This window comes from Nannospalax galili, unplaced genomic scaffold, assembly GCF_000622305.1.
Source record: "Nannospalax galili isolate Female #2095 unplaced genomic scaffold, S.galili_v1.0 scaffold158, whole genome shotgun sequence".
NCBI lineage: Eukaryota > Metazoa > Chordata > Mammalia > Rodentia > Spalacidae > Nannospalax > Nannospalax galili.
Window position 1 is genome coordinate 8,547,883 of NW_008345290.1, and position 24,209 is coordinate 8,572,091.

General features: G+C 40.7%; 1 protein-coding gene across 4 annotated transcripts in view; it reads left to right on the plus strand.

Moving 5' to 3' along the window:
• The window catches only part of Creb5 (cAMP responsive element binding protein 5), a 441,434-nt gene that overhangs the window by 326,259 nt on the left and 90,966 nt on the right, over positions 1-24,209 (plus strand). For all 4 annotated transcript variants that reach the window (XR_003850850.1, XM_008841521.3, XM_029567541.1 and 1 more), the window contains one exon: positions 5,353-5,463. Coding sequence is in view for 3 of the 4 variants with exons in the window: in XM_008841521.3 (XP_008839743.1) it covers positions 5,353-5,463 (111 nt within the window). In the remaining variant the exon portion in view is untranslated. The remainder of the gene's footprint in view (positions 1-5,352; positions 5,464-24,209) is intronic.

Here is a 24,209-nt window from a genome sequence, read left to right on the forward strand (position 1 = left end):
AGTAACTTGCTCATTTAGAAGCAGAGCAGCTAAGATTTGTACTCAGGAATCCTGGCTCTAAAATCCATTCTTTCAATCACTAAATAATGGATACATTGCTTCCTTTACTCTCACAGCAAACCACTGACATATATACAATTTCACACTTGCATACAATTTTACAGATGAGAAAGTGAAAGCTTAGATGGTTTTGTCAGTTGGCGAAGGGCATATGACAAGTAGGTGATACAGTCAAAATTAAATCTAAGTAGTCTGACTTCCGACTCTCCAGTCCTTTGGTTTGTTTGTATGTTTTTTTTTTTTTTTTTTTGAGCTAGAGTCTTACCATACAGCTCAGGCTGGCCTTGAACTCCTGATCCTCTTGACTCTGACTCTGAAATATCAGGTGTGCATCATCACACCTGATCTCAGTATCTTCTCCACTCTTAATCCGTGTGCTATTCTGCTTCCTTCTGGCAACAATAGATAAATGTAGAGGAGCAGAGGGAGCCTTGTTCTCCTTCCCTGGGGTTTCCTCCCATTCCTTCTTCCTCATCCTCCTTAGCTTTGTGTTTTGATGAGCAGGGGCACAGGAGTTCTCAAGAACCTTAGAGACCAACATAGCAGTTCAGCTAGAACCCACTCACAGCATGTTAACAAGCTTAAGGAGTTGTCAACCTGGTTGTGTCATTTTCTTTTCAAAGCAATCCTGTGGGGATATGGCAGCAGTGATTCTGGTAAGCTTGTACAGAATGAGAAACTGAAGAGAAAGCAGTTGGAGGGTCTCATGTCTAATGTGATACTACGTGTGAGTGAAGAGCTGTGAGAGAAATCCACTCTCACCTCACACTGAGTAGCTCAGATTATCTCCTATTGAGCAACTGACTTATTTATTGCGGGGTAGGCTGAGGGATTGAGAAGAGCCCATGGACTCAGTTCAGACAAATGGACCTGCCCACTGCAAAATGATCAGTGGTCTAGTCTTTGCAACCTTGAGCAAGAGGAGAGATGGAAGAGCTGGTTGACTTTACTTGTGTTGCTCTCCATAACCTGCTTAGATGGAAGAGAACTACATCATCAATGAAATGATCCCTGGTTTCATTCAGCTCAATGAGTTGTATGGAGATTTCTGTCACAGGCAGTCCTCACTTAGCTTCTATAGTCTTCTTGTCCAAAATCATTTTCTCAGAACTACACAATGACCAGAAAATGCCACTACAGAGATCTTTTATTCTGTTCAGTTTAGTTGTAGGCCACTTCCTGGGATAGAGATGGGAGGCAGGAGCCCTGAGAACCTCAAACCACTTTCCACTTCATCCCTTCCATCACACAACTTGGCCTGCTGTTGCTGTTTTAGGATAAAGAGAAGCAAAGATTCAGGTGAATGGCCAAAAGCCAGTATAGACGAAAAGTCAGGAATATGACCTCACCAGGCATTCCCAAACCATTGTCCAAGATGTGGACAATGACGGCAGGTGTCAGCCCAGAGCTGACAGCGGGGGTGGGAGGGTGACTTTGCCCCTTGGGGGACGTTAGGCGATAGCTAGAGACACTGTTGGTTGTCACAGCTGGAGAGAGGTGAAGAGTGCTGACATTTAATAGGTAGAAGTCAGGGGTTCTGTTAAATGTCCCACAGCACAGAAGTATTTGAGTCGAAATGTCAGTAGTGCCAAACTTTAGGGGTACTAATGTTACAAGTGAAAACCGAAATAAAATCTTAAAAGAAGCACTCCTAGGAGTCCCAGGCCCTAGGAATCCAGGTCTTTTCTTGCTTAGTCTCACGTCACCAGCTCTTGTGCTGTGATTCTGCTTTCCCAGCGCAGTCAAGGGCCAGTCCCTTCCCTTGGAGTTCCCGTCCCTGGAAACTTCCAGTCTCTGAGCATCAAAGTTGAGACTGCTTTGAGGTGAAGTTGGGATTCTTAACTGCTTTGTAACACTTACTCCCAGGCCACACCCTTCACAAAGCCTAGGTCTGAAGTGCAATGATATATTTGTCCATCAATCCATCCATCCCACACATCTCATTGGACACTCCCTATGTGCCAAGTACTGTGTTAGATAAGGATACAGGGAGTATACGTAGTACTGCTTTTAAGGACTTTACTGGGTTGCGCTATTTTATCTTGAAAGTCAAACATCATCATATTTTAGTAAGTAGACACCCATTTATCATTATAAAAGATGAGTAACCTGTAGACAGTCTAGCTCTTGTTTTCTAGTATGTGAAGGAGGTTTCCTTTATTAGTTTTTTTTTTCCTTTGGTGCTGGAGATGGAACCCAAGGCCTCTGCATGCTAAATAAGTGCTCTACCACTAAACTACCAACCCATCTTGGCCTTTTACCAGTTATGGTAAATGGACCTGGGCTTTCAGCAAAGCATTCAGTTTCCTGGCCTCTTTATCCTGGTCAGCTCCTTAAAGTCGAGCTTATGGTAGAGACAGGGCCTGGCACTGCAAAGCCCCGAATTCTAGTTTTGAAATGATGCTTGATGGTACTCTGCATGACAATGATCAACAAGATGGAAAATGCAGGTTTTCTTTTTCATAGATTGTGCTGGAAAGCTTTAGTTGTCAACTTGACACACCTGGGTAGAGGGAACCTCAACTGGGGAATTACCTCTACTGGATTGGCCTGTGGCCATGTCTGTTGGGTATTTTCTTGATTTTTGAGTGATGTGGGAGGGCCCAGCCCACTGTGGGTAGCACCACCCCTGGACAGGTTGTTCTTTATGTATAAGAAAGCAGGCTGAGCAGGGGCCAGAGGAACAAGCCAGTAAGCAGCATTCCTCCATGGCCTGTGCTCCAGCTCCTGCCTCCAGGTTCCTGCCCTGAGTTCCTACCTTGGGGTCCCTTATGATGAACTGTGGCATGGGAGATGTAAGCCAAATAAACCCTTTCTTCCCCCAGCTGATATTGGTCAGAGTATTTTGTCACAGCAATGGAGAAACAAACCAGAAGATAAAGAAATCAACCTGCTTAAAACCAGTATTTTGTGAGCTGTAGAGGAGAAACAATCAAAGACAACTCAAAAAAACAATTTAGCAAGATTGCTGACTCCCCACCAAGAAGCTGTACACAGGTTGCTCTCGATGCTCTATAGCTGCTAGTTAGAATCAGCAGACCTGGAAATCTGAAGGCAGAATTTGGGTTTTGATTTCCCTCTTCAACAGAGTCCCTGTTGGTGTAAAGGGTCAAATGCTATTCTAGTTCTCCTATGGCTTGGCCTCAAGGAGTGGAGTTCTAAGTAGTATGTCTTTCTTTGAGCAATACAGCTCTTGAATTCCTCAGGTCTTAATTACAGCCTATGAATGTGCTTAATGGGACCAAACTTAACAGCACTTAAAATGGGTTAAAATGGTAAATTTTATGTTGAGTATATTTTATCACAATTTAAATGATTTAAAAGTAGAGCACCTAGGCTGCCTGCAGAGGTAGAGCGAACATGAGAGTGAATTTTTTATTTTACAGAATTGTTAAGAACTCAGAAAGTTTGACTGAAGTGCTCTGGAATACATAGAACTTGAACCTTCATTAGTTTGTCTTGAAACAGTTTCCCACACCCTGTTGGATAACAGATCCACTAAACCAGGCTAAAAGAAGGCTGGATACAAGTCAGGAAAAAGCTTTTGGCTGGTACTGCTGGAATCCACAAATCAGCATGGTAACAGGACCCCTCTGCTTCGGGCCAACACCAAAGGAATCATAGTTATGGAATCTCAGCAACAGACGTGACCTTTTCCAGGACTATTTTGCTCAAGATCACTCTCAAGCTTACCCCCTTCTTGGAGAGATTTCTGCCCTCTACTTTGAACTTTCATAGATAAGAAACTCCCTACTTTCCACAGTCACCTAGTCTAACTTAGGGCATGAGGTATCCCCAAATTCCCAACCTCTTTGGTAAATGGAAACACATTGAAGCATCTATTTCTCTCCCACAGAAAGTCTAATTATCTTCTGCCTGATGTTAATATTAAGTGTACTTGCTTTCTTCGGAAAGTATTCATTTTCCACTTAACAGAAAATATTACTGACCACATACTTCCTTTCTATACTGAAATATAAAATTTGAATATACACGTTGATTTTTAGAATATACACGTTGATTATTTCTAATCTGAAAATTCAAAATCTGCATTTTTTTGAGTGCCCCACCGATGCTACAAGTAAAACCCTTCCTATCTATGCTCACATGATGTGCAGCAGTCAAAATTCAAAATGTGGGCATTCATACTGCTGCCTGAAAAACTTCATGTAACATTAGCTGCTGGCTGTGTGTATAGGCTGATCTGAAATATGGATGAGTTTCACGTTAAGGATTGAATTTCATTTTCTGGATAGCTTATTATGTACAGGTAAGTATTCCCTAATCCTAAAACATCTAAAATTGAGTTTTAAAAAAATCTAAGGCATGTCAGAGGGGGAATCCTTAACTTGTAATAACTTAATAAAACACCCGGAATATGCCAGGGTTCAGGGTGTTTGGGTATTTGCATGATATTAAATCTAGGCTGGCAGACCAGCAGGAGAACACATAGGATAAGCTGATCATGTGTGATGTGTGATTCCTCCTAGCTCCTTCCTTCTTTATGTAAAGCCTAAACCTACTGTGAGGCATGGCACTGTAGCTGCTGAGTGCCTGACAGGTTAAAATGAGGAAGAGGTACCCAAAGGGGCAGCAGCATAAATGCTCACATAGATTTTTATCTGCAGGCAGAGTTGATTGTTGTTGGGGTAGGGTTTGGATGCTGCTATATAACTCAGGCTGACCTAGAACTTCTTACGTAGCCTAGGATGACCTCAGACACGTGATCCCCCCAGCTCTGCCTACCAAGCGCTGAGATTATAGGCCTATGCCACCAATACTTGGCACATCTGGATCGTTTTGACTGTGTCAGTGAACTGGAATGACAGAAAGACCCACCATAGAGGACAGAGTTCCTTTTAACATTAATTTTTTTTTAATTGTCAAATGGTTCATGTTTACTATATAAAATAGAGCAGAAAGGAAAATACCAAGGCTATGCTAAGATAACATTACAAAACATTTTAACATTTTATGCATGTATTATTCCTTATAGCAATAAGTAAAAATACATATGATTAGTGACAGTTGAAGTGGAAATATGCAATAGTTTTCTTTGGCATCATCTACCATGACCAGGCACTGGGAATTTTCTAGAGTAGACACAGAAGTGGATGATTCTTTGGTGTGCTCAGATTCAAGACAAACTAGTGCATTGCTTACCTACACTAAGCCTGTGGTTTCTCAGCTCGTCAATGAAGTGCTGAACAATCCATTTGGAAGTAAAGTGCAGCTTTATTTGTGGCCTAGGCTGCCTTTCTCCTCTAATTCTGTTGCTTTCCTTTCTCTTAGATGGAGAGACAAATGTCAGTGAACTCCAGCATCATGGGCATGCAAGGTCCAAACCTCAGCAACCCCTGTGCTTCTCCCCAAGTCCAGCCAATGCATTCCGAAGCCAAAATGGTAAATAACAGTTCCAGTCATCCTTTCATTGCATCATGAGTGTTTCTTTTGAGTTCTACTCTGACTCTAAAACTTCCATGAAGCCAGGTAGAGAGCTCTGTCTTTGTCTTGGCGAATAGCTATTTCTCTGGAGAGGCAGTTCAGAGATTGGCATTTTATTCTAGGTGTTCATTACAGGCTCTTGGCATCAAATAATCAGGTCTCAAGTACCAGAATGACATGTGATGTTAAGGGACACTGAGAACTTTGGAGAAGTGTGCTGGAGTTGGGGTGAGATATATACCCAAGTATGTGTATAGCTGCTCATTATAGGAAATAACAAAAATATTTCAGAGCTCCCCTCAGTGTCACCCCCACTATCCCCATGGCATTAAAACAGACCGTTGATTCCTAAGCACACATCAATATGGAAACACTTTGCATTTTTTAACATAGTTCTCAGATGTGACATTGGTTTGGAAGGATAAGAATCTTGTTTCCTTGCAACCTGCGCTGGTTTCAGATGCCAGGCCTTCAGTGACTTTCAACCTGTGACTTTGGGGGTAGTGAGGCCAGTCTTTCAACATGTTGTGATGGATTTGTGCATCTATATTATACCAGATATTAATAAAGCCAGCTCTGTCTATATTTGCAATATAAAGCGAAATTTCTGTTTAAGAAGTTCATTCGGGTTTGAGATAGTTAAATTTTAATGCCATAGTTCATATAGATAGTTAAATACACCACAGTGGTTTGTTGTTGCTTGTGTGTTGTTTTTCTGTTTGGGTCCTTTGTTGTTGTTTTTGTGGGTTTTTTGTTTTTTTGTTTGTTTTTAAGTATCTGATATTGGATAAAAATAGTTTTTTTCTGAAAGTGTGTGATGTATCTGGAATGCTGGCTGGCAGCATCAAGGACTATGTGTGATGGTCAGTGTGAGGATGCTGTGGACCATTCTGACATTATCCTTCATGCCCACATGGGAGTCAGCCCCAGTCCCAAAACCCCCACCTCCCAGCGTACACTATCCACTTCCTTTGGAAACCTCACTTATTTGACCTGTAGCTTCTTGACCCCAAGAATCAGCTGAATGCCCAGTGTTGCCTACCCTAGGCAAATGAAATCTGTGGGCAAGAGAGCACTCTGCTCTGCCACAGCCCCATGATGTGCCAGATGGCACAGCATCTGCAACAAAGCTCATTAAATCTTTTTGGAATTGGCAAATATTTTTCAACTCAAGCCCTGCAGAGCCAAACCAAATACTTGCTGGCAGAATAAAGTTCAAATTGGCATCTGTTTTGGAGACCAAAGTAATGCCATTTACCTATTTTTTTAAAGGGGAAATAAAAACTGAACTGTGAAGGTACTTAAGAAGAAATGAAATTAAGTTCTTTATGAATACATGAGTAACTATGTTGGGTCTGTGTCTGACACCTTCTGTCCCCCTGCTGGATGATTCTTCAGTCTTCTTTCTAGCTTGAGGTCTGTCCCTCTTGAGAAACCTTTCAGACAAAGGAGAGATGGATTGTGAAACATAATTTCAAACCATATGTTCTCACCAACTGATTTTCAGTGAATTTTGTGTTGCTATTCTACTAAGATAATGTCTTACCTCTCCTCTTGCTGCCAAAGGAAAAAAAAAATGCCTCCAAAGGTAGCACAGGTTTATAATTATTTACACATATGAAATAAATCATACGGAAAGGCAAATTAGTTGTGAGTAATGTCATCTGGAAACAAAAGGGAATGGGCTTTCTCTTATAAAAATAGTGTTAGCCCCCAAATGCATGCTGAGCTAAATGCATTGAGCAAGCTCACCACTCTGCTGATTCATGCTCTAAGTGCGTAAATATTTCCAGGCTGGTGATGTCCAGGCTTATGAACTCGATCTCAGAGCTGGGGCCTGGAGAGCACAGCTTTTATCTCCAGCTCTAGCTCTCATCTCTACTGCCTCTGCTATGATCAATTCCTTATTTCAAAGGGAGAAACAGTAGTACTGGCCACTTATGTTTGTCAGAATATGATTTATATAGCAGTTTAGAAAACTGTTAGGTAAACTTGAATTTGCCAGTCAGCATCTCTAATCTGATTCTGCTCACTGTAGTCCCTCCTTACAGTTATTGGCATGTATTGATCATATAGTACTTTCTAGCATCTTTGGTGCTACACAGATGAAAAGCTTTTATGAAATACCAAGTAGTGAAGAAAAAAATATATGCCATGGCTTTACCATCAGCCAGAGCCTCCCAGTTTTCGCTGAACTGTGGGCTTTGTTGTTCTATGCCTAATTTCTTCCTGTGTGAGAAGGGGATGGATTCCAGATTTCAACAGAGACTCTTTTTTCACTGACCTCAAGGATTTTTCCTAAGGTCACACGTGGGCCTTTGTGATGAATGTCCTAGGCAGGGTGTATTCTCAGAGTGTACTAGGAAGTAATCAGCTGCCTGGGAAGTGTTACCCCACCACAGCACCCTCTTGAGGACTGCGTCAGAGGGTTCATTTCAAACTCCCTGTTGGCCCCTCACAAAAAAATCACCATCCTGAACTTGCAGGATTTGAAGCAGGACAAAAGCTTAAGACAGGACTGCTTTCAAAGCACAACTTCAGGAAAAGCTCATTGATCAGGAATTGCTTGTTAGAATGTGTCTGTTTCCTTTGAGGGATATCACTCATTCTGCTCTTGGGGAGACTAAGGTGGGGGTGCTTACCGAATTCACAAGTGTGTCAATCTGAGACATCTTAACTAGGAAACGTGTGCTGATCTTTGATTTTCAGCACATTAGTATCAATGTACTGTCCAAGCTACTTTTCTCATAAGTCTGATTATAGTTTAGTTTTATGGGTTTTTCTCTTTCTGAAGAATTAAGCCAGTGGTGAGCTGGTTTCACATTAAGTGCACAGCATATATGGGGCTCAGCACAGACTCAAACACTTGAGACCCTTCCATCTTTCTCACCACCCCAAATAGCAGGCTGTTCTTCCAGATTCTTGGAGTTTGGATATCTTAGATGAAAGTGGGGTCTACTAGAAAGAAAATCACTAGGTACCTGCTGGATATTTTTAACATTCAGAAGAGAAGAGGAGGGGTGTGTGTGGGGTGGGAAACTGAAAAGAAAATCTCGAGGTACCTGCTGAATATTTTTAAAATTAAGAGGAGAAGAGGGGGGGTGGGGGTGGGGTGGGGTGGGGGGGTGGGGGATGAGCATGAGGGAAAAGGGAGGCAACGGAGAGAACAAAGATAAGAGAAGTACAAAGCATCATGGGACAGGAATAGTTCCGGTCTTCAGTGAGGAAGTGATGGCAGAATGATGCATTTGTTTCCTCGTTGCTATGAAGAATAGTTTCTTTCCTCCTTTTCTTATTCTTTTTCTCTGTATTCCCATACTCTGGGTCTTTTTTATTTGTATTTGAGACACGGTCTTGTTAAGTTACCTAGGCTCACCTTGAACTCACTAGGTAGCCCATACTAGCTTTCCTGAGGATGTGGGAAAGCTACATTTCTTTTAGTGGAAATTAGACAAAGTCTGTCTAGCTTTGAAAGAATTTTTGTTTCAGAGAAATTGATAATAAGTCTGGAAAATGAAAAAGTTTCCATGGGCGAACTTTTCTACATGCCTGCCTTGTGTCTTACTATCAGTGAGGTGACAACCATAATGTGGAAGGCAGTTAAAATGAATGATGGCATATGAGTAGCTGTTCTCAGAGGGTCTGGCTGCTCTGCTGGTTTTACCTTCAGTTTGGACAGGGTTAGTGAAGGCTATGGAACATTGCTAGGAAAGAAAGTATGTGTGGCTGTGTCTGATTTTGTCCCCATGACAAAAGTACTGCCCCTACTATATAGCCAAGGGAACAAGAGGTTTAAAAACTCACTTAATGACATGTTACTTAGCAAAAGCAAAAGCTAGTCTTTGGCTCCAATGACAGGGTTTTTGGTGTTTTTTTAAAAATTCATTTATTTTTGATACAGGGTTTCAAATAGCGCAGGCTGGCCTTAAAGTCTCTAGGTAGCCTGGGAGGATGATCTTCAACTTCTGATCCTCCTGCCTCCTGCCTTTCTTACCTGAGTCCTGAGATTGTGGGTGGGCACCACCACATATGGTTTATACCATACTGGGGATTGAACCCAGGGCTTTGTGTATGCACTTCAGTCCAGTGACAAACCTTTCTGATTATAACACTGCTCCACAGGATAAAAATATGACATAATTACCAGATGCTAGTAATTGTCAAATTAAATCATTCGTTTAAGCTTATATTTATATACAGATGGGAGGCAGCAAGGATAGCTTGGACCTTCAGATACTTGGAATATTGCGCCAAGGCTGTGCTTCCTTCTCAGTTTAGTCTGAGCTCTGTAACTCTGGTCCAGTTCTGCTGCTTTTTCTTATACATATGTCTCCCCTACTTGATTGACTGGAAGCTCCTCAGACAGAGTTCTTGCATTTTGAAGCCTCCTCAAACTGCAAAAGGCACATGAATGGGAACTGAATTTAACTGGCTTGTATGCAGTTGAGTTGAAATCATGAAAGGAACCAACACTGCTAAGAACAGTGGTGAGATAGAGCTGGTAGAGAGCAAGGGTAGGCTGAGAAGAAGAAGATAAAACTAGATAAAATCTGGGCTAATTCAGAATAAGTTACCATGATGGCATGACACAGTAGGAGCAGGGCAAAATCTAAGATGCTAATAAGAAATCAGAAGAAGCTGACTGTATTTGATTTTGTCAGAAAATATCTCAAACACCCACCATGTTTTTTCCTGGAGAGAAAAGCAATATGTGTTCCTTAGAACACAGAAGTTGGACTATCATTGCCCTCCTATGAAACAAAGCAATCAATAGCTAATTCTGTTTCTTCCCCTTTGATGGACTGGTCACATGGATCTGTCACTGATTTCCAATGCCTCATTTAGTTATGTTGGCAGTTAATTGAATAAATGCATAAATCTATGCATACATAAATGAGGGCAGAAACCATAAGGACTGGAGAGTTAAGATCTTTTTGAGATTGAGGGCACTAAGAGAGGCCTTGTCTGAAAGTCTCTTTGCTCAAATAAGATACCACTAGAGACTTAGGGAGAAGAAGTCATCAATTAAGCACAAAGCTGGGCCCATTCTTGAGTCTTCATGTTACAACCCCAGAGTGTGCTTTTTTGCCAGGTCCCATAAATCACCAACAGTGCGTTGGCTCATGGCTTCCTCCTCACAGAGTGGCAGACAAGAACGAGGCTGGTAGGGTGAGCAAGCCCTGTTTAAATACCCACTTTGTTTTGAATGTCAACTTGGGTGTGTTTGTGTTTGCCTTTCCCCTCCCTAATTATGAAGCAGGATGACTATTTGCCGATGGTGCCCCTTGGCCACCCACTGTCCAACAGATAAATCACAGGCAAGTCCAGCTCCCTGTGGCACTGCCTGGATAGTTCATACCCATGAAAAGACAGTCCAGGTAGCATCTGTCTGGCACGCCTCAGAAATGTGGTTCTGCTATTGGCCTGTTGGCTTTAATCAGCCCCAGCTTCATTTCCTAAAAGTGCAGGAGTCAAAAGCAGTGAATAACTAACCGTCTGCTTTGCAGAAGCTTCCCGACCGGGCAGGAAAGGCTGTTGACTCTAAGGAAGCTCTCATTAACTTTGAGTCATGCTAGCCGCCATGTGTCCCTGCAGTAATCAAAACATGATGATAGACTGAACTAAGTGACTATTTTTTTTCAGAACCTCCTCCTTTGCTCCTCTGGAAACCACTGCCCCAGAAGCAGACTCATAGGAATTATGTAAGATTCCGTGAGAATAACATTAGCCATCTGCATCTTCACTATTCTGTTCAACATGTCTCATTTTATAGGCAATTTACCTTCTTAGAACACTGTGGTAGAAAATAGTGTTTGTCACCACTAAATAAACGTTTATATATGCAGCAGAACTCTGTGAAACATCTTGTAATACCCTCTCATTTAATCCTTCTGTAATATGGTGATAGAGATACTGTTCATCTCGTTTTCCAAATAGTATACTAAGAATCTGAATAAGTTTTGGAAGCACATGCAGCTGATAGAATATGGTGTGGGTCTTACCTAGGAGAGCCCTTTGCAAATTGTACTATGTTCTCATTTGTATTATATCATTGGAACCCCTGGAATCTCTGAAAAGTCATCAGAAAAATATTATTATACTTATTTTATAGACACAGAGAGGTTAAGTGGCTTTTCCTGCAGCATGTATCACCAGGCCTTAAGCTCAGGTCTTCTTTCTGTTTGTCCTGCCTCCACATGTCATCTATCATGGTAACTTATTCTGAATAAAAGCAAACCTTTATAGGAATAAGATTTGGTGCATAAACTAAGAAGAAGCTCAGGCCTGGTCACTGCTTAGTGTAAGCCTATTAAATCTTCCAAGGCCTTTCTAAATTCGGGGACAAATTCTTCTCTGTAGTTGTATTCTCAATATAAGGGATGGATTATATTGGCTATTATTATTAAAGAACAAAAGCCACATCAGTCTGAGAGCTGACAGCACTTTTCTATTGGACTTCTCATTTGCCACTGGCGTTGTGCCTATTTTACACTAGGATATGTCATGGAGTAATATACCACATCATTTGTTACATAAAATGGAAATTCTTGGATTCGGAGGTCATTGAAAACACCCCAGTGACAGAGGAAGTTGCTACAGCACTGTCCCTATGCTAGTCAGAATCCCAAGTATAAGATGAGACTTCTCTTCAAAAGAAGAATTTAGAAATTATCAACACATGCCAAAGCAAGGAAGTGGTTTGGGAATATTTTTAGGAAAACACCTTTGAGAAGCAAAGGTTTGAAGTTCAAGTTAGTAACTTGTCTAAGGTCACAGACTGTCATAGGCAGAAAATTAGAACCTGATTTTCAAATGGAATGAGTTTTGCTGTCTGGGCTCGTGAGGAATGGTCAGGGCAAGCTTGCTGCTGGCTGCTGTAGGGCACTTTCCAAGGTGACTGTTAATTGAGGCTTTTTCTGTAGAAGGTGGTGGGGCAAAGTGCATGTGGGAGGAAATGGGGCATTTCTCTTTCATGTTACTGGGAAACACAGGAAGCCATCCAGAGCCCAAATGCACAGATTCAGTTGTCTGGTTCTTGGTGCGACTCGGTGGTCAGGACTGGAGGCTGTCAAGTTATAGTAACTTACATGCCAGCATAGGACTCCATCCCAAATATTTTATCTTGGCATCTAGTGCAAACAGTGTTGGTTTTGCCCTCACCAACCATTTTCTCCCTCTCATCACTGTTTTCTTGGGGCTCTGATGGCTCTTGCTTGGGCAATGTATTATTGAAGCATAAATATTGAAATAGATCTAAACTGAGCCAAGCATGGTGGCACATACCTGCCATCCCGGCATTAAGGAGTTTGAGACAGGAGTCTCCCCAGAACTTTGGGGGCCAGCCTGGAGTACAAAATGAGACCCCCGTCTCAAGAAAATCATCTCACAGGGATGTGGTCTCCTTCCTAGCTCCCTCTCCACCCTCACAGCTGGCTCCTTGCATGTTCAGACATTCTCTTAAGACTAATGGCCTTCCCATTTTTCTTTCTTTTTTCTTCCCGTATCCACACTGTTTTTGTCACCATGGCAATAGGTGAAACACAATCCTGATTGCTTATGGCCTCTGTCATCCAGCTTAGCACGTGCATTGCTGGGTCTTGTTTTTTTGTTAGTTTAATGTTCCCAAGTCTGAAGTCAGCTGCATCTGGGCAAGGAACGTGGGTTCTTCTGGGGACACACCCTCTCAGAGCTTTCGAGTTCCTCTTCCCTGTGGATCTGTACCCGTGCACACACATGTGTCCTTGTCTGCTTTGGAACATTGCACAAATAAGCTCCACTTGTATCACAAAAGCCAGAGACAGAAAAGGAAATTGAACAAATCTTGTTACAAGGAAGTTCTGTTCTGCAGAGATATATTTCAGCCTATTTTCTTGGAAAGTACACAATTTATACTTTCTAGAAGTTTTGCCAGAACAACTAATAACAAAAGTTTTTGCTTTGCACTTGAGATCTTGGCTCTGCCTTGTTTTTTGTTGTTGCTGTTGTTTGTTTTTTTATGTGAGAAATACAGATCTATCAAATGATTCAAACCTGGGGGTAATAAAAACTGTGGTGTTGGTAGGAAGCTTACATAATGGTTTGGGCTTTTATTTTCTTAAAAAACAAAAAGGAAAATCCAATTTTAAAGTATAAACACAACGAAGTACAATTTTCTCTGTTGGTATCCTTTTAAAAGTCTTTAAAAAAATCACATTGGGGGCTGGGGAAATGACTCAGTGTTTAAGAACACTTGCTGTTCTTCCAGAGGACCTTGGTTTGATTGATTCCTAGAACGTATGTGGTGGCTAACAACCATCCACCTGTAACTCCAGTTCCAGGGGATCCAACACCCTCTTCTGACCTCTGTGGGCATTGCACACATGTGGTACACTTCTATACATGCAAATAAAACAGTCATACACATAAAATAGAATGTTTTAAAACCTCATATTAGTTTGAAAAGCTAGCTGGAAAGTACTGTATGATTGTTCTGTTCACCTTGGTCAACTTGAGGCATTGCCAGGTCCTCAATATTAAGTTCTAACAATACAGGTAGTTAAACAACACAGTTGAGTTCATTTCCAAAGTCTGTGCAGTCACCAGAACAGAAGGTGTGTTTAAGTAGCTGCACTCCTGTGGACAGGACAGCTCACGAGGCTTCAGCCTGACTTCTCGTCCTTCAGCCCCTTCTCTCATTTTCTCAAAGACCCGCTCAAGAGCTGGGTTCCTAGCCTATCATCTCCTGTCTCCTCAGCTTACAATTTCTTGGCTTCTACAAGCTTGGTGTTTTTATTATCAAACTCAACTCATGCACATCATCCCTGGGAAGTCTTTTCACTTGGGAAGTGGACAGAAGCCATGCCTTCTGCTTAGGTGGACTCTGCTTGGGCCTTGTTTGTCTTTTTCTCATGAAAAAATATAATGTCCTCATTGATCATTGTCTCATTCCTGCATCAGTTCCAACCTGCAAACTCCTTGTTCCATATCCCCAGCTGGGCACTTTTTTTTGCATACACTAGGTACTCAATAAATATTCTTTAATAAAACAAAGGAAGAAGTTTGATAACTAACTTAGAGATAATACTGTGACCCAATATGTCATCTAACATTGTGAGCTGTTTGTTAATATATATTTAAAATATTTTAGCTATTATTTGTATTTTATGTGTATGAGAGTATTGCCTACATGTATGTAAGCACACCTGTGTCATGCAATGCCCACTGAGGTCAGAAGAGGGCATTGGATCCCCTGGAACTGGAGTGACAGGTGGTTGTTAGCCACTATATAGGTGCTGGGAATCGAACCCAGGTCTTCTGCAAGAGCAGCCAGTGCTCTTAACCCCGAGCCATCTCTCCAGTCCCTGTTTATGTAGTTTTAGAAGTTTTTTTAGTTCCACGTGTATGAATATTTTGCCTACATGTATGTAAGTGCACCACATGTGTGCCTGGTGCCTGTAGAGGCCAAAACAGGATGTTGGATCCCCTGGAACTAGAGTTAAGGACCAGTGTTAGCTGCTATGTGGGTGCTTGGAACCAAACCTGGGTCATCTGGAACAGCAGTAAGCGAGTGCTCTTAACTGCTGAGCCATCTCTAAAGGCCCTGTTTGTTTATCTTTTAAGTTTTAGGCAGAAGATAGGCTTTTAACTTTTAACCAATTGGCTCATGAGTAGCAAAGTTTCAAGAGCCTCAATATGCCTGTGAGAGATAAATGTTTAGTGGGCATGTATCCTTCCCACAATTCACCAGATATCAGGATTAATACTTGGAGTTCTGCCAGCTACAGTGAGCGCCACTCTGTGTGAAACCTCACACCCAGGAGGTCCACAATTTGGCACCATCTGAAAGTGAGGTGACCTTATGTCAAGGATGTTGACACTTTAGTATTGAAATCCTTGATGCAGGCCCAAGAATTCATTGCTTTAAAAAACCACAAAATCATGTATTCCAGTCTAGTCTAATTAATAAAATATATAAATACTATATGGTGCCAATATTATTTTTTATTTATTTTTCCCATTTTATGTATGTTATATACTAAAATTGACTGCACACTACATGCCCAGTTGATAACTTGTGCTTTAAGGTTTTCATATTATGAAAATTTTCTCCTATCATTAAATGTCTTTCAAAAACATTTTAATAATTAGAAGATTTATGCCATGGAGATCACATTAATAGATTAACTATTTTGTTATTTAGCTTCTAGGATATTTGGAATTTTTTCTCTATAAATAGTCCTTTAATCACAAAAGTAAAAGAAATAGCTACTCTGAAGTTATTTAATTGTATCTTGATTATTTCCTGAAGAGAGAGTCCCAGAATTAAGATTAATAGGTCAAAAAGGAATAAAAACTTTGAATACTGTTAAAGTTCTTAAAATTTGTACTAAATTTTATCCTTTCCTGTAATACAAGATTAGGTACTCATTTTATAGCTTTTCCAGGTATATTTAGCATTATTATTTTTTAAATAAAATCTTTGACAGATTTTGTTTGCATTTCCTTCGTTGTGGCTTTTGACGTCATTTTCGGTTCACTTTTCTCTTGGCTAAATCTGCCCTGGTTCTCTCTCTCTCTCTCTCTCTCTCTCTCTCTCTCTCTCTCTCTCTCTCTCTCTCTCTTTCCCATACTCCTTCTGTCCTTCCTTCCTTCCTTCCTTTAAGTTTCCTGCTTTAAGCCCACATATGCCTCTCTCTCCTTTCTTTCCCTCCCATCTCTCTTTTAATACAATACTGGGGTTGAACTCAGGGCCTTGCTCATGGTAAACAAGTGCTCTGTCACTCAGATTTACCCTATGATCCCATTTTCCGTGGTTTAAGAAAGAGTTTCTTGTTTTTTCTTTCTTTCTTTTTTTCTCTTTTTTCCTTCCTCCCCTTGCCCTTTCTCTTCATTTGTTACAGGTCTCACTGTGTTGCCTAGGTTGGACTTAAACTCCTAGGCTCACATGATCCTCTACCTTCAGCTTTGGTACTAGAACCCTGGGAGTCATGATTGAGCAGGCTATGTTGTCACTGCATTTTTCAAATTCTGCTTAATTAACCATCATCACTGCCTTGCTTTACTAATTATATTTCTGTTCTGTGAGACTGAGTACACACCTTAAAGTATGCTTTTAGTATTTTTCCTAGATTTTTTTTGTTTGTTTTGCATCACACTTTTTCTGGGAAAGTGTTTTGTGGTTTGTTTTTTTTCTAATCTCCTTAAGCTTTCTGATTTTTATAGTTTCTCAACTTATTTATTGCAAAGTTCTTGGCTAATGTGACTCTACCACATTTTCTGTGCTTATCTTACCAAGCCTTTCTTTCTTTAAATATTTACTTAAGTAGCTTCAACAAACCAAAGATGCGTGTTTGTATCATCACGATGAGCTGAGGAGGTCTATATGGCTCCTGCTTTAGTCCCACATGTGCCAAGTCAACCTTGGCCATTTTTATTTCACTAGTTGCTGTGTGAGGATAAAAATTTATATTAGCTAAAGTTTATTATTATTCCTGGAGCATTAAATGTTGCTGAATCCATTCTCAATCAAGAACATTAAACAGGAATTATAAGTAATTTAAGTTCCATGGGGGAGGTCAATTATTTTAAAGTTGAGTGAGTCCTCTGTTAACCTGGCTGTAACCTCAAGTGTCTGACTTCCTGCAGGGAAAGATCTGAATACCCAGCATATAATTAGCCCCAAATATCTATTTGTACAATGTATGCATATGAGTTCTTAATATGCAGTAATATCAAGCACTCATTAATTGTTGATGATGGGCCTTTTTACCTTATGCCTTCTATGTAGTAAGGTTTTGGTGAGGAGCTGTGTAGAAAGCAGACCATGCATTTAGATGTGCTGCATTGTTTAATGCTCTCTCACTTTTATAGGCATATGAACTGATACACAGAGTACAGTACCCAAAGTCAGGCAGCCATCAAGGATTTGGGCCTCAGATGTGATCCTTAATGCTGAATGTCTGCTTTGGTGACCTACGAACAGCACAGTGATTAGACTGCAGTGGTGGAGGGAGTGTCAAGCAGTGACGGCAACCGAACAGATAATTACTCTCAAACCAGCAGTGCCCTGGTACAGCCCCTCTTTTCTGTATAACTAACCAGGAAGCTTAAGAGTCCTGAGGTGTTTTCTTGGCTCTGTTTTGACTCTCCAAACCCACACATATACAAGATCATTTCCTTGTTCCCAGGGCAGCAGTCAGGAAGGGGAACCACATTACCACCTTGGCTGGAAAGGACTGACTACTCCCTTCCCACCTTGTGCTGAGTAGCAGGAGCCCTAGCAGAAGCTCAAATCACTACAGGTCACAGACAATGGGAGTTATTACCCTTTTCAAAACTTTGAAATCTTGACTAGTAAATCAGAAGGCATTAAGCCTCGGTGTCTTTAGTGGTAAAGGGAACTCTTAATTTAATATCTCCAGAAGAGTTTCATACTTCTCCCTCACATATACCATCAGGCTAGCCTCAAATGGGAGCTACTGCTTGTCCTGGAATCCTGAGTGAGGTGAGGGCTTATTTCTCTTTGAGAGGCACGTGGATGCACTGGTTAAAACTAGCACTGGAATCAGATTGCAGGATCTGTTTGTGTCACCTGTTCATTTCTCCATCTAAAGAGTAGGATAAGCAGCCATGGGACCTCTGCTTGGTGAGTGTTCATTTTGCACATTAAATGAGATAACACAGGAGAATCATTTAGTACATAGTAATTTGATTCCACATGTTTTCCCCCATCCCGGTTTCTAATGATGCATCTCTGTTACTGATTTAATTCATGATGTTTAAAACATACTTACATAAGAGCTTACCTGTAAGCTCATACTTACCTGTATGCTCAGAGTGGAGAAAGCTGGGGCTCTAAGACATGAAACAACTTAATTTTGCTCATTCAGCAAAGATGTGATACAGTTGATTGTAGAACTGAACTCCTAACTTCGGTAGGTATGCTTGGTTACCATGGAGACAATAGCTGCCCGTGTCCAGTAGCATAGAAACCCAGGGGAATCACACAGCTGTTGCTTTGAATTTGCCAATGAATTAAAATAGGTAAAAGTAAAGATGACTCTTGATTTTTTTTCAAATAGTTAAAGATTTATTTTAGAAAATAGTTTAGTAGAGTATTTTCAAATTTCAAACATGTTATTATTGTGTGCTTAACCAGAATTTAGGAACAACTGACCTATGGTTCTCAATCATAGACATACAGAAACACCTTATACTGGTAAATATTCCAATGATAAATGTAAGACTCCCTCAGCAGCACATATACTAAAATTGGAAAGATGCAAAGAAGATGAGCCCAGTGCCTGAACAAGGAGGATGTCCAAATGCCCAAGTATTTCATATTTTTATGTAATTTAAAATTTAAATTAAAATGCTTTAACAAAGGTAGAAAAGAAGACAATAAATTAATAAAATGTCAAATTCTAGGTAGTGATCGAATTTAAGAGGTGAGTAGATCAGAGTTCATTTACTATCTCTCTGCATTTAGGTTGGAAATTTTATTTTTAAAATTTTGTTTATTGTAATAGCAATTTTACATTAAAAATAAATCTGAGAAAAATAATAAATGCAATGAATAAAATTACAAAGAAGATCAAAGTCTCACCAAACAACATGTATTAAATTCCATTAAAATAGATATTTACTGTGGCTATACAAATCCCTTTAAAATTTATGAATGCTTAGACTATGTCTAGCTCTGAAACTCAGCTATATATCCCATCATGACATGAGCACTGCCATGCCAGCTGGGGTATTTCCTTTACTCAATGCTTAGGCTCATTCTTAGTTTGAGTGAAAGCTTCTCTTATGTTCTGAAAGTAGGTTTGAATGAAACACTAGCAGATGAGATGTTGGTCTTCAGTCTCTTGAATGAACATAGCTGCATCTCCAGGACATTGCTGGGAAGGCACTTTGCCAGCAAGCCCTTTGGAACAACCATACCATGATAACAGGGTGTGAAAACCTGATTATTTTCAAGTCTGATGAATGAGTCCAGCTGTTCTGTATACCAGTATGGGGTATGTGAGAACATCGCATCACAGCAAAAAGCATGTTTGTCTTGCTCCATCATTGCAGTAAACTTCATCTCCTGGGAATTTTCTTAAAGAACAAGTCTGGACAGAGCAGTGGCTTAACAACCAGAGGCATCTACAAACAAGTTGTTCCTAAATTCCAGTTAAGCATAAAGCAGAGTTTGAATTCATAGGGTTGCATTGGCTCCTTAGATGAAGACAATGTGTGACATCATCACTAGTAACCTTGTTGTTCTCTCTGTTCTAGCACGTTTCATAGGTTTATCGCAAGAAAATGTTTTTAGCATTCTACTCAGCACTTCATTCATTCATTCATCCTTTACTCCAAACATCTTTATTGATACCTTTCAAAATGCTAATTTACAGTTGATTCTTAAAAATACAGCTGTGAATATGATAGTATCCAAACCTTCAGGAATTTACAATCTCATGGAGAAGCCAGGTAAATAAATATATGACTAAGTATGATACATGTGATGATACAGTCAAACGCAGAGCTGTCTCATCTCCCTTCATGTTCATGGAGTGAGATTTCCCAGCAGCTTTCTAGGAAGATTTCACAGGTGAGTCAAGTCCCTGTGATCTCCAATACAATTGCTACAAGCCACATGGAGCTGTTTAAATTCTAAATTCATTAATATAAAACAAAATGTAAAATTCAGTTCTAAGTCTCCCTGGCTACATTTTAAGTATTTAATAGCTGCATGTGCCCAGTGGCTACTTATTAAACAGCACAGATGGGAACACTCCCATCACCATAGAAATTTTATTGAACAGTACTCACTAGTATAAGTAAATCTGAGTGGTGGGAGAGGCTGGTTTTTCAGGGAGATAAACGATGAGTTGCATCCTGGAAATATTGAGGAAACAGCATTAAAATGCTATCTTGAGGCTGGAGAGATGGCTCCAAGTTTAAGAGCACAGGCTGCTCTTGCAGAGGACCCAGGTTTGGTTCCCAGCACCCACATGGTGGCCTACAACTGCCTATAGTTCCAGTTCCAAGGGATCTGATGCTCCCTCCTGGCCTCTGAGGGCACTGCATACATGTGGTACACATACTTACATGCAGGCAAAACATTCATACACATAAAATAAAAACAAATAAATCTTCTTAGGTGTGGTGGCACATACCTGTAAATCTCAGCTACTTGGGATGCCAAGCTAGAATGCTGCCAAGTTTAAGACAATATAGGCAATTTAGCTAGACCCTGTCTCAAATTAAAATTTAAAAAGGGGCTGAGGCATGCACTGCTTGCCTAATAGGCAAGAAAACTTGGGTGTAAGCATGCGCACATGCACGTGAACGCGCACACACACACACACACACACACACACACACACACACACACAAAGTTATTTTTATCGAGCCTAGTATCCTAGGCCGGTAATCCAAGCTACTCCAGACACAGAAGGCAGAAGGATCATAAGTTTAAAGCTATCTGGACTACAGAATGAGTTCAAGGTCAACTTGTACAATATAGAGACTGTGTCTCACAACAAATGTAAAAAATTGGCTTGTGGATATAGCTAAGTTGTAATGCATCCACCTAGAATGCATGAGACTCTTCCCAAGTACCAAGAAATAAAAATGTGTGTGTGTGTGTCTGTGTGTGTCTGTGTGTGTGTCTGTATACTTCTGCAAGTGCACATTTGTGTATGTTTTCAAGAAGCACTAGTTTTTATGACAGGCTGTTTTTTTTAAATTTTTCATTTTTATTTTATGTGTATGCGTGTATTGTCTGCATGTAGGTAAGTGCACCCATGTCATGCAATGCCCGTAAAGATCAGAAGAGGCTGTTGGTCCTCTGGGACTGGAGTAACAGACATTTGTTAGCTGCCAGATGGGTGCTCGAATTCAAACCCGGGTCTTCTGCAAGAACAACCAGTGTTCTTAACCACTGAGCCATCTCTCCAGCTTCATGAGAGGCTGTTTTAAGTTTTGGTTTTACACAGATGCATAAGACACAACCCCAACCTCTCAATAACTTCCGTACTTTACTCTCAGAATACACAGCTCATTTAGTTGAGTTCATTGCTTCAACTGTAAAGACATGGATATCTGGAAGGGAAGGAGAGTTGGGATTCAGGCCAGTTTGTACTCTTGGTGAAATTGTTGCCAATGATTTGGGTCTTGAAGATCTACTAAGATTCAGAAGGGGAGGCTGAATTAAATTCCTTATCTTGCTTTAAAAAAACACTTGAAGTTTTACCAAGCTGGTGTAACACTGGGGTCCAGCCAGCACCCGAGAACCTGAGCCTCTCCTACTGACATATTCATGAATGTCTTTCTACTAAACCACTCTTTGTACAATAGGGAGCTTATTCGGCTGTGCCAACTTACAAGGAATAGTCTCCCTTCCAAATGGCCTTAGCATGATTAGTTTAGGGACGTTTGAGCCAGATCTTATTTGCATTAGGTAGCTGAAGAAAGGATTTGGGAAGGCTAGAGTGTTGAGGATTATGCAAATCACTGGCTGACATGTAGATTGGACACTGCATAGATCTATAAAAGCAGGTTTTATTTGCCAATAGGTGAGAGAGATCAAGCTCCTGGTTCCAGAATTATAGTATAGAACTACTTAGACAGACAGATGCCACGAAAATGTTAGTAAACAACTATGATCATGTGAAGTTGATTCTCTGGGTTATGTGACTCATATGTCATGAAATTCATCCCTGGCCACCGGTTCTTAGCAGTTATAGGCGGGTTCTTCACCAGCAGAGTCTGCCAGTGACCACTTCCCTTTTCCCTTTGATATTTTAGTTCTGCCAGAAATGCCTGCTATTGACATCTTGTTTATCACGACAGCCACAGGCTTTCTGTGGTATTGATGTTCCGTGTTTGGACAACAACAGTCTCAGAAATCCTTCTGAAGGAATTCTCCCAGCCTTTGTAGGAAAGAAGGATTCAAGAGAATGAGAGAGGAAGATCTCCTTATCAAACATTATGCTGAGTGCCCAGTTTATAGCCCATCTCTAGATATTGTGTACAATCGTAATTGAAATATTTGAGAAAAGTTTTCCAGACTGCCATAGGAAATGTCTTTTGAAAGGGATTGCTGAAGCTTGCTTTTTCATCCTTTCCAATAAAAAGTTCTTCAATACATGTAGCCCAGTGAGAAGATGGCGTAATTATTTGGTTGAAAGGGAAATGTTCTTTTATTTTACCATTGTCACTTGGCTCCCTGGCTCTTATGTTGAACTTGTAACTGCAATGTATATACACGAACATGTTACCCGTCATACTAGGATTTTTCGCAAACTGGGTAGATGAACTGATTTCTACTTGACCACAGCATGTTGCATTACCAAAAATGCTGAAGAACTGACAACATTTAAAATGATTTTCAGAGCTGCCCCTGGAACTTCCAAGTGGATCTTCTACAAACAGCTCTAGTGAAGGCAGGTCCCATTTCTCACACATCTGGGTGGTGTTCCCAATGTGTGTTTAAAAGTCAGTCATTCAGAACTCAAAACACATGTTTCCTCATAAGAAAAGTCAGAGATGGTTACTTTCCCAGGACTGTCCACAAAAGCTCTTTATTCCATAATGTATCTATATGTTGATGGAAGAACAGAGGGGTGGCTAAACAGCAGTCCCCTCCCTCCACCCCAAGGACAGCGCTTATTTACTGTGGAGGCTGCTACCTGGACTTTAGGGAGAAGAATGAAAACAGGTTTCTCTCTGAGGTAAATTTGGTCTCTGAAACCACCCCAGGCACACACAGCCTTTTGTACAGTGAACACTTATTAGAGAAGATGTGTTTTTCTTGTTTTGTGTCTGTGGTGCTAGGAATCAAACCCAGGGGCTCATGCTTGCAAGGCAAGAGCTTTTCCTGTGGAGCTGTACCCTGACCTGAGACACCATTAAGACACTTGGATACTTCCAAAATTAAGCACGCCTTGAGTTTTCTCTTTTATCATTATGAGCCCCATTATGGAAATTCTGCACCATTACAGGATTTAGAAACTAGAGGAATGATCATAAAACAGCAGACATCAATGTCCCTGGGATTCAATGTTAGCAAGAGCATGCATCTCCTACTGGCTTAAGGAAGTGACATTTTCATAGCCCTTAAAAATAACCACAGTGTGCTGCTCTCATGCTCGATTGATATATTGTGACTTTTTAATGTCAGAGCAATTGATTGATTCTTTTTTAGCATGGAAACCAGAGATAAAACTAATGGAGATGGTCTATAGAAAAATTGAGTCTACCCTTTATATGAACTGAACTCATTTGAGCAATTCTACATGCTCGATGTTTGAATGAGAGTAAGTAATCCTTCATCGTCTCCCCATCATTGGCAATGCCAGTGTAGCCTGTCTAACGTTTTTGTACACCTGGAGGACATATTTCAATTCCTTAAAGCATAAGTTATTTACCATCAGCCCACATTTATATATTGTTATATGCTTGGGAATTTCCCAGCCACTGTCACAGACTACTGATTTTTCTGGTGTTGGTTTTTCTGGTCTAGTTTTGGGAACGAGGATAAGCACACTGCAGTGCCTAAGGTCCGCAAAGTGATTCAGGCATGTTTGGGGAGGACAAAAAGTAGGAGAAGTGGGCAATGAGACCTAGGAAAATAGGCAGTAGAAAACAAAGAAAACTGTCCTATGTTGATTTGTGTGAGCTTCTGTGGGATCTACAGGATCCAGGACCTTAACGGCATCTGCTGCTTCTCA